Source organism: Gymnoscopelus microlampas (assembly GCF_963454915.1).
Source record: "Gymnoscopelus microlampas genome assembly, chromosome: 1".
NCBI lineage: Eukaryota > Metazoa > Chordata > Actinopteri > Myctophiformes > Myctophidae > Gymnoscopelus > Gymnoscopelus microlampas.
In genome coordinates, this window is record NC_139962.1 from 60014251 (window position 1) to 60027667 (window position 13417).

Genomic DNA, 13417 nt, shown 5'->3' on the forward strand with positions numbered 1-13417 from the left:
ATAATCATCATAATTGAGAGTCAATTAAGTTTTCATTCATGTTAAACAGTTTACCTTTACATCCAAATATGTCTTTGAAGGTGAACTGGTAAATGTGAGTAACTGGCCACATATACAGTATTGTAGGCCTACATACAATATGTAGCCTAAGCTAATTGGTCTATTGGTCTTATATTGCCATCTAGTGGGCTACTGGTGATGAGACGGTTGTGAGGTTTGAATTTTCAATGCAAGGTGAACTAGCTGACTTAGTCAGGAGAGTTTCTCTGGAATAATGAAAGAGACAATATGTAGGCTATCAGAGCCTTTCCACACTCAAACAGTAGCACAGTCTTCAACATAAAGCCATGATGAATGGCAAAGAAAATCTACAGTATGTATGCATACATTAGGAACTATAAGAGAAGTCAGCAGAACACAGTTAAACTGTAGGAAATGTAATAATTCTGTGTGAATCCAGCAACAGGGACTTCAGTTCCACTGCAGTCTAAACAGCATGGTGTTCACCTCCTGATGGTACAGGGACAAACACAATAGTCAACACAACAAAACAGTGACATGAGCTTTTCTTAAAAGTATTCTAATAAATGTCTTTAAGATATTTAAATGGCTGTAAAATCAAATTGAGGGGTTTAATCAAAATATATTATTTTTACACAATTTTTCAACAAAATAGAGACAATTTCAACTCACTACAGGTAGCAACCAGTGGTGGAAGAAGTCAGATTTTGTACTTAAGTAAAAGTAGCTCTATCGCACGCACGCACGCACGCACGCACACACACACACACACACACACACACACACACACACACACACACACACACACACACACACACACACACACACACACACACACACACACACACACACACACACACACACACACACACACACACACACACAGCCAGAGGACAGCTCTACTATTGTCACCAGTAAAGAAGCCAAGTTTTATTTAACTCTATTGGAGTATATGATATACGGTCATGTTAATGCATTATTGATGCCTCACTGTTCCTTTGCAACTGTCACTCTTACATTGTTTTGCATACATTCTATTCTAGTTAGTTGTGGGATCGCTTTAGCGATCATTGTGGGATCGCTTTAGCGATCACACTATCTTCACTATTTATTATTGTCTCCGCCAGGAGACATTGTTTTCACTTTCCACATGTCAAGCTAACATTGGTCAAGCCTCACGTGACACGTGACAATACGGTGAAATAGTGTGATCTGATTGGCTAGTGACGTATAGCGGCCTATAAATACATGTGTCACTTTGAAAGAGTCTTAACCTCTTTCAAAGTGAGGTAAGACAGGAATAATCACGAAATGGCGGATACTGTAACAATTGGATAGGACACTTACACAGACAGGACAGATAGGACACTTATACAGACAGGACGGATAGGACACTTATACAGACAGGACACTTACACAGACAGGACGGATAGGACACTTACATAGACAGGACGGATAGGACACTTATACAGACAGGACGGATAGGACACTTATAAAGACAGGACACTTATACAGACAGGACGGATAGGACAGTTATACAGACGGATAGGACACTTGTGTCATGTTACTTTGACACAGTAACATGTTCTATTTTTTGTAAGAATTAGAACATAAGAATTAGAACATTCCCAACATTCCCAACACAAGTCTGCTGGCGGAGACTTGTGCTCCGAGGAGCACTTTTTCTAGTTATTCTCTCCGCCAGGAGAGTTTTGTTTTCACTTTCTAAATATGACACACCGATTGGTCAAGCCTCACGTGACACGTGACAATACGGTGAAATACTGTGATCTGATTGGCAAGTGACGCATAGCGGCCTATAAATACATGGCGTCACTTTGACAGTGTCTGCGCCACTGTCAAAGTGAGGTAAGACAGGAACCATCACGAAATGGCTGAGAAATGGTGGATACTGTAACAATTAAATAGGATACATAATTGGACAGATAGGACAGATAGGACACTTATATAGACAGGAGGGATATGACACTTACACAGACAGGACGGATAGGACACTTATACAGACAGGAGGGATATGACACTTACACAGACAGGACGGATAGGACACTTATACAGACAGGAGGGATAGGACACTTATACAGACAGGACGGATAGGACACTTATACAGACAGGACGGATAGAACACTTACACAGACAGGACGGATAGGACACTTACATAGACAGGACGGATAGGACACTTATACAGACAGGAGGGATAGGACACTTACACAGACAGGACGGAAGAGGACACTTACACAGACAGGACGGATAGGACACTTACATAGACAGGACGGATAGCGGCTAGGTAAGACAGGAACCATCACGAAATGGCTGAGAAATGGTGGATACTGTAACAATTAGATAGGATACATAATTGGACAGATAGGACAGATAGGACACTTATATAGACAGGAGGGATATGACACTTACACAGACAGGACGGATAGGACACTTATACAAACAGGACGGATAGGACACTTATACAGACAGGACGGATAGGACACTTATACAGACAGGACGGATAGAACACTTACACAGACAGAAGGGATAGGACACTTACATAGACAGGACGGATAGGACACTTATACAGACAGGAGGAAGAGGACACTTACACAGACAGGCCGGATAGGACACTTACAAATACATGGCATCACTTTGAAAGAGTCTGTGCCTCTTTCAAAGTGAGGTAAGACAGGAACCATCACGAAATGGCTGAGAAATGGTGGATACTGTAACAATTAGATAGGATACATAATTGGACAGATAGGACAGATAGGACACTTACATAGACAGGAGGGATATGACACTTACACAGACAGGACGGATAGGACACTTATACAGACAGGACGGATAGGACACTTATACAGACAGGACGGATAGGACACTTATACAGACAGGACGGATAGGACACTTATACAGACAGGACGGATAGAACACTTACACAGACAGGACGGATAGGACACTTACATAGACAGGACGGATAGGACACTTATACAGACAGGAGGGATAGGACACTTACACAGACAGGACGGATAGGACACTTACATAGACAGGACGGATAGGACACTTACATAGACAGGATGGATAGGACACTTACATAGACAGGACGGATAGGACACTTACACAGACAGGACGGATAGGACACTTACATAGACAGGACGGATAGGACACTTACATAGACAGGATGGATAGGACACTTATACAGACATTGTGTCATGTTAAATGACACAGACAGGACGGATAGGACACTTATACAGACAGGACGGATAGGACAGTTATACAGACGGATAGCACACTTGTGTCATGTTACTATGACACAGTAACATGTTCTATTTGTTGTTACAATTAGAACATAAGAAGTAGAACATTCCCAGAAGTAGAACATTCCCAACATTCCCAACACAAGTCTGCTGGCGGAGAGTTGTGCTCCGAGGAGCACTTTTTCTAGTTATTATTATTATTCCCCCTGTTTTTTGGGGTCATTTCAATGCAGAAATGCCATTTAGTGACGTCATAATGCATAATGCAACTCTAGTCATAATGCATAATGCCATTCTAGTGACGTCATAATACTGATGCCATTGTATTATGACCCTACTATAACACTACTAACACTATCAATACTCAATACCAGCAACATTCTTAGCGATCCCACACTGTTTCTTCAGGAACAGTACTTTCTAGTTGTATTAGTTCTTCTGTTATAGTATTTTATTTTGAAGTGCCAAGAAACAGGAAGGGTGTTTTTTCATGCGCGGGTCTTAAGCGCGCGTCTTTATAAACTCTAGTCTTTGAACAGCTGACAGTCAGCTGAATGAATGAACGTAAACAACGTTAGGAGAGCATTCACGGACCTACATGTTAGATCGCCTGGCTAAGAAACACAAGGTACGTTTTCATTCTACAGTACGTTGTGTTCAATCCATTGTATGTTGTCATAAACGTAATAGGCTCGTCTTCATACCGATCAAGGAGCCTCGGCAGTGTGAGTAGATAACGTCGGACTAGCCCTGAAACTAGCCCTGGTCCAGAGCGATAGTGAGTTCCCTCTAACGCCCTGGAAGACCCCTCCGCTCTGCGCTTGTACAAGGAATTCAACTGCCCTGCGAGGGCTCCAAGAGTACAGTGAAAATAAACAAAACCATTTCGCTACTCACCGAAACAAAGCTCCGCAAGCCTCTCAGCACCCCACCTACTCTGTAAAATACACTTTTTGGGCATATGTCAGCGAGACGGAAATACATTTTATTTACTCCACAGTGCCCTCTACAGATCTCGAGGATTTGAACTTATCATTAACCAAAATCTGTAGAGGGCACTGTGGAGTAATACAAATCATTTCCGTCTCGCTGACATTTTATTTTCTGCCCAAAAAGTGTATTTTACAGAGTAGCTGGGGTGCTGAGAGGCTTGCGGGTTTTCCTTGTACAAGCGCAGAGCGAGGGGTCTTCCAGGGCGTTAGAGAGAACTCACTAACGCTCTGAACCAGGGCTACCCTGAAACATGACTGTCATATGACAGTCATGGTGGAACTTCAAACTGATTTCGACAGTTTTCCCATTTACAACCCGTACATCTTCATACACGTTCAGATTTATAATATAAAGTGCTTACCCCATGGCCACGGATGTTATAATCTGAATTGGATGGGGTAAAGTACCCGTATCTAACAAATTGTTCAATAAAAAGCATTTTAATCCGATCGGTGGCCATTTGCTTCATATGCTTTCAACTACGCGACCCTATCGGTTGGGAGGTGTATTGCACTCTTATACATTAACAACTCTGAGAAAATGGCTGCCGATCGGATTCAAATGCTTTTTATTGAACAATACGGAAGATAAGGGTACTTAGACCCACCCAAATCAAATGATAACATCCGTGGCCATGGGTTAAGCACTTTATATTTGCAATCTGAACGTTCATGTAGATGTACACATAATACGAACTAAAGTGCCAAAACTAGGTTGAAGTTCCGCCATGACGCTCGTGACAGACGAGCGTCATGTGAATCATGGCTAACGTGGGACTAGTTCTGGTCCACAGCGCTAGAAGGAGTTCTCCTTAACGCTATGTTACTTTCGATCCGTTGCCCGAACCCGAACACCCCGGTAGCACAGCCTCTCAACTGTAGTAAAAAAAATGATAAATTAACTTTCGCTACTCGCCAAAACAAAGACCTACTGTCCCTATTGGGAACACTCTGAATCCCCCACCTCACGTCTAAAATACACTTTTTGGCCAAAATGTTAAATAATCCACCGGATAGAAAAAATGTTTTAGTTACTCCACTGCGCCCTCTACAGATCCGGTCAATGGAATTCTTCTATTGACAAGTGTTTTTTTTTTTTTACATTCATTAAAACGTAGTCTAAAAAGGTACATTTCATTCGTGTTTGTTTGTTGAGAAGATTGTGAAAAAGAAAAAAGTAATTGTCATTCAGATTCACTGTGATTTTAAGTCTAACCTTGGATCAAGACTCCAAGGCTAAGTAAATGGTTGATCATTTTTCCATTTAGCATGACATTGTCATTTGTTTAAACAATTCATGTTGAGTAATTATTGTACCTCACAGGCCTACTGTATTGATGTATTAGATTTAATTTCTTATAGAGCTTTATTATAGTATGTTTTTTTGTCAGATAATAACGTGTTTAGCCTTTTAAGGTGTGTTTTGGAATACACTTTTCATAACCATCAGTTTAAGAGACTTCAATCAGCTGGAGATGCTTACAGTTATGGGGATATTTGTGTGTGTCACTGTGTGAGGACCAAAACAGGACCAAATGTGATTTTGACACATGGGACGTAGACTAAATGTTCATGTTTGGTTGGAGTTTGCAGACTTAACTCTCCATTGTATTCTGGTCTTTCTACATCTACAGGAGGGAATACTGACCCAGACCACTTGAATCTGTTGCTGAATGGACTTGAACAAGAACCAGGTTTCACAGTGAAAGTAAACTTCAGTGAACATTCTACTAGATTAGAAGGAGTGTTCTCAGAGCTTCATTCAGAGACCAAATGGCTTCCTCGTTGTCTCTTTCAGAAGAGGATTTTTCCTGCGCTGTGTGTCATGACATCTTTAAAGATCCTGTTGTCCTGGCATGTAGCCACAGCTTCTGCAAAGCCTGTCTGCAGGAATGGTGGACACATAAGGGAACAAATGAATGTCCAGTTTGTAAGAAAATAAACAAAAGAAAATCTCCACCCTGTAACCTGGCTCTGAAGAACTTGTGTGAGGCCTTCATACACGAGAGACATCAGAGACCTTCAAAACGTCAGAGAACTTCATCTGGGCCTGAGGATCTCTGCAGTCTGCACGCTGAGAAACACAAGCTCTTCTGTCTGGAATGTCAACAGCCAGCGTGTGTTGTGTGTCGAGATTCTAAAAAACACACCAACCACAGTTTCAGACCCATCAATGAAGCTGCACTGGACCACAAGGAGGAAGTCCAGAAATCACTGAAGCCTTTACAGGAGAAACTGAAGGTATTTAATAAAGATAAAACTTCATTAGAGCGAATAGCAAAACACATCAAGGCCCAGCTCCAGTCAACAGAGATTAAGATCAAGGAACAGTTTAAAAAGCTCCATCAGTTTCTACAAGAGGAAGAGGAGGCCGGGATCACTGCACTGAGAGAGGAAGAGCAGCAGAAGAGTCAGGTGATGAAGGAGAAGATTGATGGTCTGAACAGAGAGATATCAACCCTTTCACACACAATCAGAGCCATAGAGGAGGATCTGAAAGCTGAAGACGTCTCATTCCTGCAGAACTACAAGACCACAGTGGAAAGAGCCCAGCTCACACTGCAGGACCCACACATCCCACAGTTGACCCCAGAAACACTGATAGATGTGGTCAAACACCTGGGAAACCTGACCTTCAGAGTCTGGGACAAAATGAAGGACATTGTCTCTTACACTCCTGTCATTCTGGACCCCTTCACTGGTCCAAAATTCATCCTGTCTGATAATCTGACCAGTGTGAGACGACGACGTAGAGAAGAACCGCAGCGTACTGACAACCAAGGCTCTGTTGCCTCTATCTGGGGTTCTGAGGACTTTAACTCAGGGACTCACAGCTGGGATGTTGAGGTTGGAGACAATACACACTGGCACATGGGAGTGATGGAAATGTCTGCCAAAACCTATTGGGTTATAAAGTTACAGAATGGTCAATACAGTGTACAAAACAGGGCTTTACGCTTCATTATTGTATTGAAACAGAAACCCCAGAGGATCAGAGTGCAGCTGGACTGGAATAAAGGAAAGGTGTCATTCTCTGATCCTGATACTAACACACACATACACACCTTCACACACACTTTCACTGAGGCACTCTTTCCATACTTTGCCACTGAAACTCTCCCTCTGAGGATCTTACCAAGGAAGTTCAGTGTAACCCTTGAGTAACCTCATAGCAGGGCGGAATTTTGATACCATAGTGCACTTGGTGATACAAGCGCGAAATTTGGCACAGATGACCTTCATATGACCCTAATTGACAATCAACCTCTGGCCACGCAGAATTCGTAAGATTTCAAGATGGCCACCACCAGTTTTCAAAATGTCTGCAACTGGGCCAATGTGTTGGACTATATCGCTTTGCTGGGGCAAAGCGATAAGAGAATATGTTCTGGAGGTATTCCTACCAAGTAAGATAAAAAATAACATTAGGTTCCAATATGGCGGCATGTATTCCAATATGGCTGCCGATAAATTGCAGAAATGTGCACCTGCTTATGGTTTATCCACATGAGCTTGTTGTACATGTATTTGTATTAATTACCATACACAGAATCCATTTATGGAACATTTGAAAGTGATTTATTAGCTTGGTAAAGCTTAGTGCTTACTTTTTGTTTTGTTATCAAGTCATTATAAACACATTTTCATTTACAATGGTGGCTGGGTAAGTGACAGGCCAGTGTACTAGCAACTGCAACCACAGAGGGGTGTGCAGATAAGTCCAAACTTAAAGCATTTGCAGTGTCCAGAACATGCTATTTTACATCCACATCGTGTCAGCTTCTCGCATAATTTGGCAAACAGGACTGCACAAGAGTCACTGGCCCCATATATGTCCTGCTTGGAATGCACTTCACTTGCATTCACTTCCTTGTAGGAACTACTTCTATGAAGTTCTATCGTACATGAGTACTATGAACTCCTCAATGACTTGCATATGTTTATCATTTATTGCAACAGGTGTTGAACCTAATTTGGAGAAGTTGTCTGCCATGCTGACCTTTTTCCCTTTCCATGGAAGGACGAAACTGTGTGGCATCCCCTGAATGCATGAAAGAAGCAAAGACCTGATGACTTTGATTCAATAGCTGATGCAATTTCATGAACGGGATCCATCTGAGATCCTTCCCTCCTTCCAAAGGCAATCCACAGCTAATTCAAACCAAGTCTTTGAACAAGTGAAACTGTTATGTCAACAATGTCAGTATCTGAGGCAGAGCTGCAGAGGATAGCATCTGACACATCATGATTCGCAGCTCAGATACTGACGTTGTTGTCATAGCAGTTGCACTTGTTCAAATTAAATAAGTCTGAGACTTATTGTCAGTATCAGCTGAGAACTCAGGGGTCTTATAGACCCCCTGGTATTGCTGAGGTGGAGCGCCACACTCACCGTACCTACTCAACAATAATACACTGATCCTGATCGAACCCATGACCATGTGATCCGAAGGTGAAAGCTCTACCGACTGAGCAACCCAGACACAAAGACTTGGCTTGAAAAAGCTGTCGAAGGACCTCAGATGGATCCCCCTTCATGAAAATGCATCAGCTATTGGATCAAAGTCATCAGGTCTTTGCTTCTTTCATGCGTTCAGCAGATGCCATACAGTTTTGTCCTTCCACGGAAAGAGAAAAAGGCCAGCACCTGTTTGAGAAAATATCCCTATATATATCTAGGTTTTTGTATTTAGTTGCCCTAGGTCGTTGAAAAGCTACCAAATCACTTTAAAATGTGCTATAAATCGATTCTGTGTATGGTAATTAATACAAATACATGTGCTTCAAGCTCATGTGAATGTACATTTATGCAATTTATCGGCAGCCATATTGGAAAATATGCCGCCATATTGGAACCTAATATTATTTTTTTATCTTACTTGGTAGAAATACCTTCAGAACATATTCTCCTATATTAAAATAAGAGGGAAATCAAAGATTTACAGCCCCAGCAAAGTGATATAGTCCAAAATGTTGGCCCAGTTGCAGCCATTTTGAAAACTGGTGGTGGCCATCTTGAAATCTTAGGATTTTTGCGTGGCCAGAAGTTGATTATCAATTAGAGTCATATGAAGGACATCTGTGCCAAATTTCACGCTTGTATCACCAAGTGCACTATCGTGTATTGAAAACGGCAAAATTCCGCCCTGCTATCATGATTGATGATGATAATGATGTTGATTGATGATTATGACAATACTGTACTGATTCTGATACTACATCCTTTTTTCTGACTGTATATTGTGTGGATACTGTATTGATACTGTCTTTGTCCTTGATCTAATTGGCGGTTGTCTGAATTAGTTGCCGTCCTAACGTCCATTTTCATGACAATACTGTGCTGATGCTGTATTCTTTTTTGTTTTGTTGTGATACTGTATATTTTACTGCATTGACACTTCTACTGTACATACATATAGTCCATGTGTGAAAGGCCAGGCAGGTTGTTTTTTTTGTTCTGTAGTAACATGGTGTCTGGTACTCTAGTCCCAGTATGTTGCTACCTGCTGACCTTCTCTTTTTCTCTTTTTTTTTTGTACCTTTCCATTTTTATTACTACTAGTATTGTTGTTGCTACCCATAGCTTTATCTCCCTTTTCTGTATCAGCCTTGTATCTCTTACTGCTGTACAGCCACTGGCAAGTGAAATAAATGTCTAAATATCTATTATGTTATTGACATTGAGTTTTTAATAGAATGGAGATGATTTGAGTTGTGGTCTAGGTAGGATATTCAACATTATGAAGTGTCTCCTAAAGCAGCACTCAAAATGAAGTGACCCACACACAGGCTATTAGCACATAGCTCTACATAGGCATATGGTAATATACTAAACTTGACCACAACTGAAATACCTCTGTAATGTGTTTAACCCTGAGGGGGAACCAGGGGGGTCCCCAGCTAAATGACTGATAATTGGAACCAAATGAACACTTACGAGTCTGTAACTCCAGCATGGGTCTTATGGGGGTCCGTCGTCTAATGCACACCAAACAGGGGTCCTCGATATTGATAACTCAGTGCTCTCAGAGGAGACACTATGCAGTACAGGGGTGCCCCAAGGAACAGTTAGTTCCTCCCTTCTGTTTACATTGTACACTGATGACTGTGTCAGCTCAAATCCGAATCAGTTTGTTTTAAAGTTCTCAGACGACACTGTGATTCTTAGTCTGCTCAAGAGCAACAGTGACATCGTCAGTCACACATCAGGTGTTGACAAATTCACAGAGTGGTGCGATCAACACCATCTGAAAATAAATGTAAGCAAAACACAGGAGATCATAGTGGACCCCAGGTCCATAGGGGACCACAGCATGATCGCCATTCACAACCATAACATAGAACAAGTCTCCTCATACAAGTACCTAGGAGTACAGATTGACAAGGATCTGAGCTGGCATACACATGTTACAACTGTGTGTTCAAAGATACACCAGCGTCTACACTTCCTTCGAAGGCTTAGGCTCTTCGGAGTCAGTCGTAATATTATGTTGACTTTTTATAGGGCCAGTATTGAGTCCATCTTAAGATACGGAATATCCAGTTGGTTCGGAAACCTGACGGTTGTGTACAAATCACAAATTACAAGACAAGTGAATATGGCGGGGAAGATTATGGGGATGTCTACCCCCCCGATCAGGCCCCAGGTCATATTTGAGCAAGCAGTAATAAGGCAGGCCCAGAATACTATGTCTGATCCCTTGCATGTACTGAACCCTTGTATGATCTACTACCATCGGGTAGAAGGTATAGGACGCCAAGGTGGGAATATAATCGTTATAAGTATTCTTTCATTCCTATGTCAATCCAAATACTCAATCTAAGACTACAAAGAAGACTTTGTCTAGACGCACCCCGTTAAGGGAGTATGTGCAATATATCTTGTCTATGTGTTTACTGTTGTATTGTTGTTGTTGTTTTTTTGTGTTTTTTTTGTATCTTTTCTTTGATCTGTTGAATGTTATATGTATGCAGTGGGGCTAAGACAAATTTCTCTCGAGAGAGAGACAAAATAAAATGAACCTTGAACCTTGATATTTAAAAGCCTGAGAATTTATATGACAATTGCAGTTTTCCCAGACATTACACTGCCAACAATACACCATGTTTCCACCCTCTGATAATGATTACAAAGGATGAACTGGATTTATTTAATCACAATAGAGAATAGACATAATAATGATATGTTTCATTCAAAGCAACAACAAAATAAAGAAACACCCTTTATTCAAGATCTTAACAATGAATAAACTTCTAAATTGACGGTTATGTAAACGACAAACTTTGTTTTCTGCATAAATTAAAACCCTATAAACTCACTTCTGGGTCTTAAAGACCTTTACACAGTGAAACATACTATGGACAATACACTTGTTTGCAACTCAGCTGCAAACATTTCAACTATTGTGAAACTATACCTGCCAATTAAAATGCTGATAATGTATGATAGAATTTGAAGTGATTGATTTCGACCTGATCATTTAAACCAAATGGATAGAAACACAACATAGCAAGAGGATTTGATATAGTATCAAAATCAGTTTAACCCTATTTTGGACAAGCTCGCAACACGTTACAACATGAGCTTGTAGATCTGCTATTTTGGAAAGATTTATAAAAATCGTGGACATTAAAATCAAATAACAATTTTTAAATGTAAAGACAGAAGTATTGAATATCCAACAATATAGTCAAGAAATACAGGCTAGAATTGACCAGGTAAACAATTCAATTGATCTCCCTCATCATATTTTGTTGACTAGCTCAGGTTAAATATGAGGTCCAACAAGGACCTTAACTGCAGGGGTTTTCAATAGTTCATATGTACTCCACTACATCTCAAAGCCAAACATAGTACTTTTTACTCCACTAAAATTATTTTAAAACGTTAGTTACAAGTTACTTTGCAGATTTTTGTGTGTGTGATTTAATTTCTCTCAATGGTTCAAATATGCCATGGCTTATTGCCTTCAAAACACAATAACATAATAGAAATATAACATTATGATGATGATGATCATCATAGTTGAATCATGAATAGTTGTATTTATTGCATATTATCAGCCAACATGTACCAATGCTCTTTATTCAGGATTCTAAAATAAAAAATGATACAACTGAATCATATAATCATCATAATTGAGAGTCAATTAAGTTTTCATTCATGTTAAACAGTTTACCTTTACATCCAAATATGTCTTTGAAGGTGAACTGGTAAATGTGAGTAACTGGCCACATATACAGTATTGTAGGCCTACATACAATATGTAGCCTAAGCTAATTGGTCTATTGGTCTTATATTGCCATCTAGTGGGCTACTGGTGATGAGACGGTTGTGAGGTTTGAATTTTCAATGCAAGGTGAACTAGCTGACTTAGTCAGGAGAGTTTCTCTGGAATAATGAAAGAGACAATATGTAGGCTATCAGAGCCTTTCCACACTCAAACAGTAGCACAGTCTTCAACATAAAGCCATGATGAATGGCAAAGAAAATCTACAGTATGTATGCATACATTAGGAACTATAAGAGAAGTCAGCAGAACACAGTTAAACTGTAGGAAATGTAATAATTCTGTGTGAATCCAGCAACAGGGACTTCAGTTCCACTGCAGTCTAAACAGCATGGTGTTCACCTCCTGATGGTACAGGGACAAACACAATAGTCAACACAACAAAACAGTGACATGAGCTTTTCTTAAAAGTATTCTAATAAATGTCTTTAAGATATTTAAATGGCTGTAAAATCAAATTGAGGGGTTTAATCAAAATATATTATTTTTACACAATTTTTCAACAAAATAGAGACAATTTCAACTCACTACAGGTAGCAACCAGTGGTGGAAGAAGTCAGATTTTGTACTTAAGTAAAAGTAGCTCTATCGCACGCGCACACACACACACACACACACACACACACACACACACACACACACACACACACACACACACACACACACACACACACAGCCAGAGGACAGCTCTACTATTGTCACCAGTAAAGAAGCCAAGTTTTATTTAACTCTATTGGAGTATATGATATACGGTCATGTTAATGCATTATTGATGCCTCACTGTTCCTATGCAACTGTCACTCTTACATTGTTTTGCATACATTCTATTCTAGTTAGTTGTGGGATCGCTTTA

At 40.4% G+C, this 13417-nt stretch overlaps 1 protein-coding gene across 1 annotated transcript; it reads left to right on the forward strand.

Annotated features, from left to right (window-relative positions):
- Positions 1-5960: 5960 nt before the first annotated feature.
- LOC311044361 (E3 ubiquitin-protein ligase TRIM35-like) lies at positions 5961-12913 on the forward strand (the record flags this gene model as incomplete). Its single annotated transcript, XM_084055864.1, has 2 exons — positions 5961-7120; positions 12860-12913. The coding sequence occupies exons 1-2, from the start codon at positions 6047-6049 to the stop codon at positions 12911-12913; spliced, it is 1128 nt and encodes a 375-aa protein (XP_083911990.1). The 5' UTR covers positions 5961-6046.
- Positions 12914-13417: the final 504 nt, after the last annotated feature.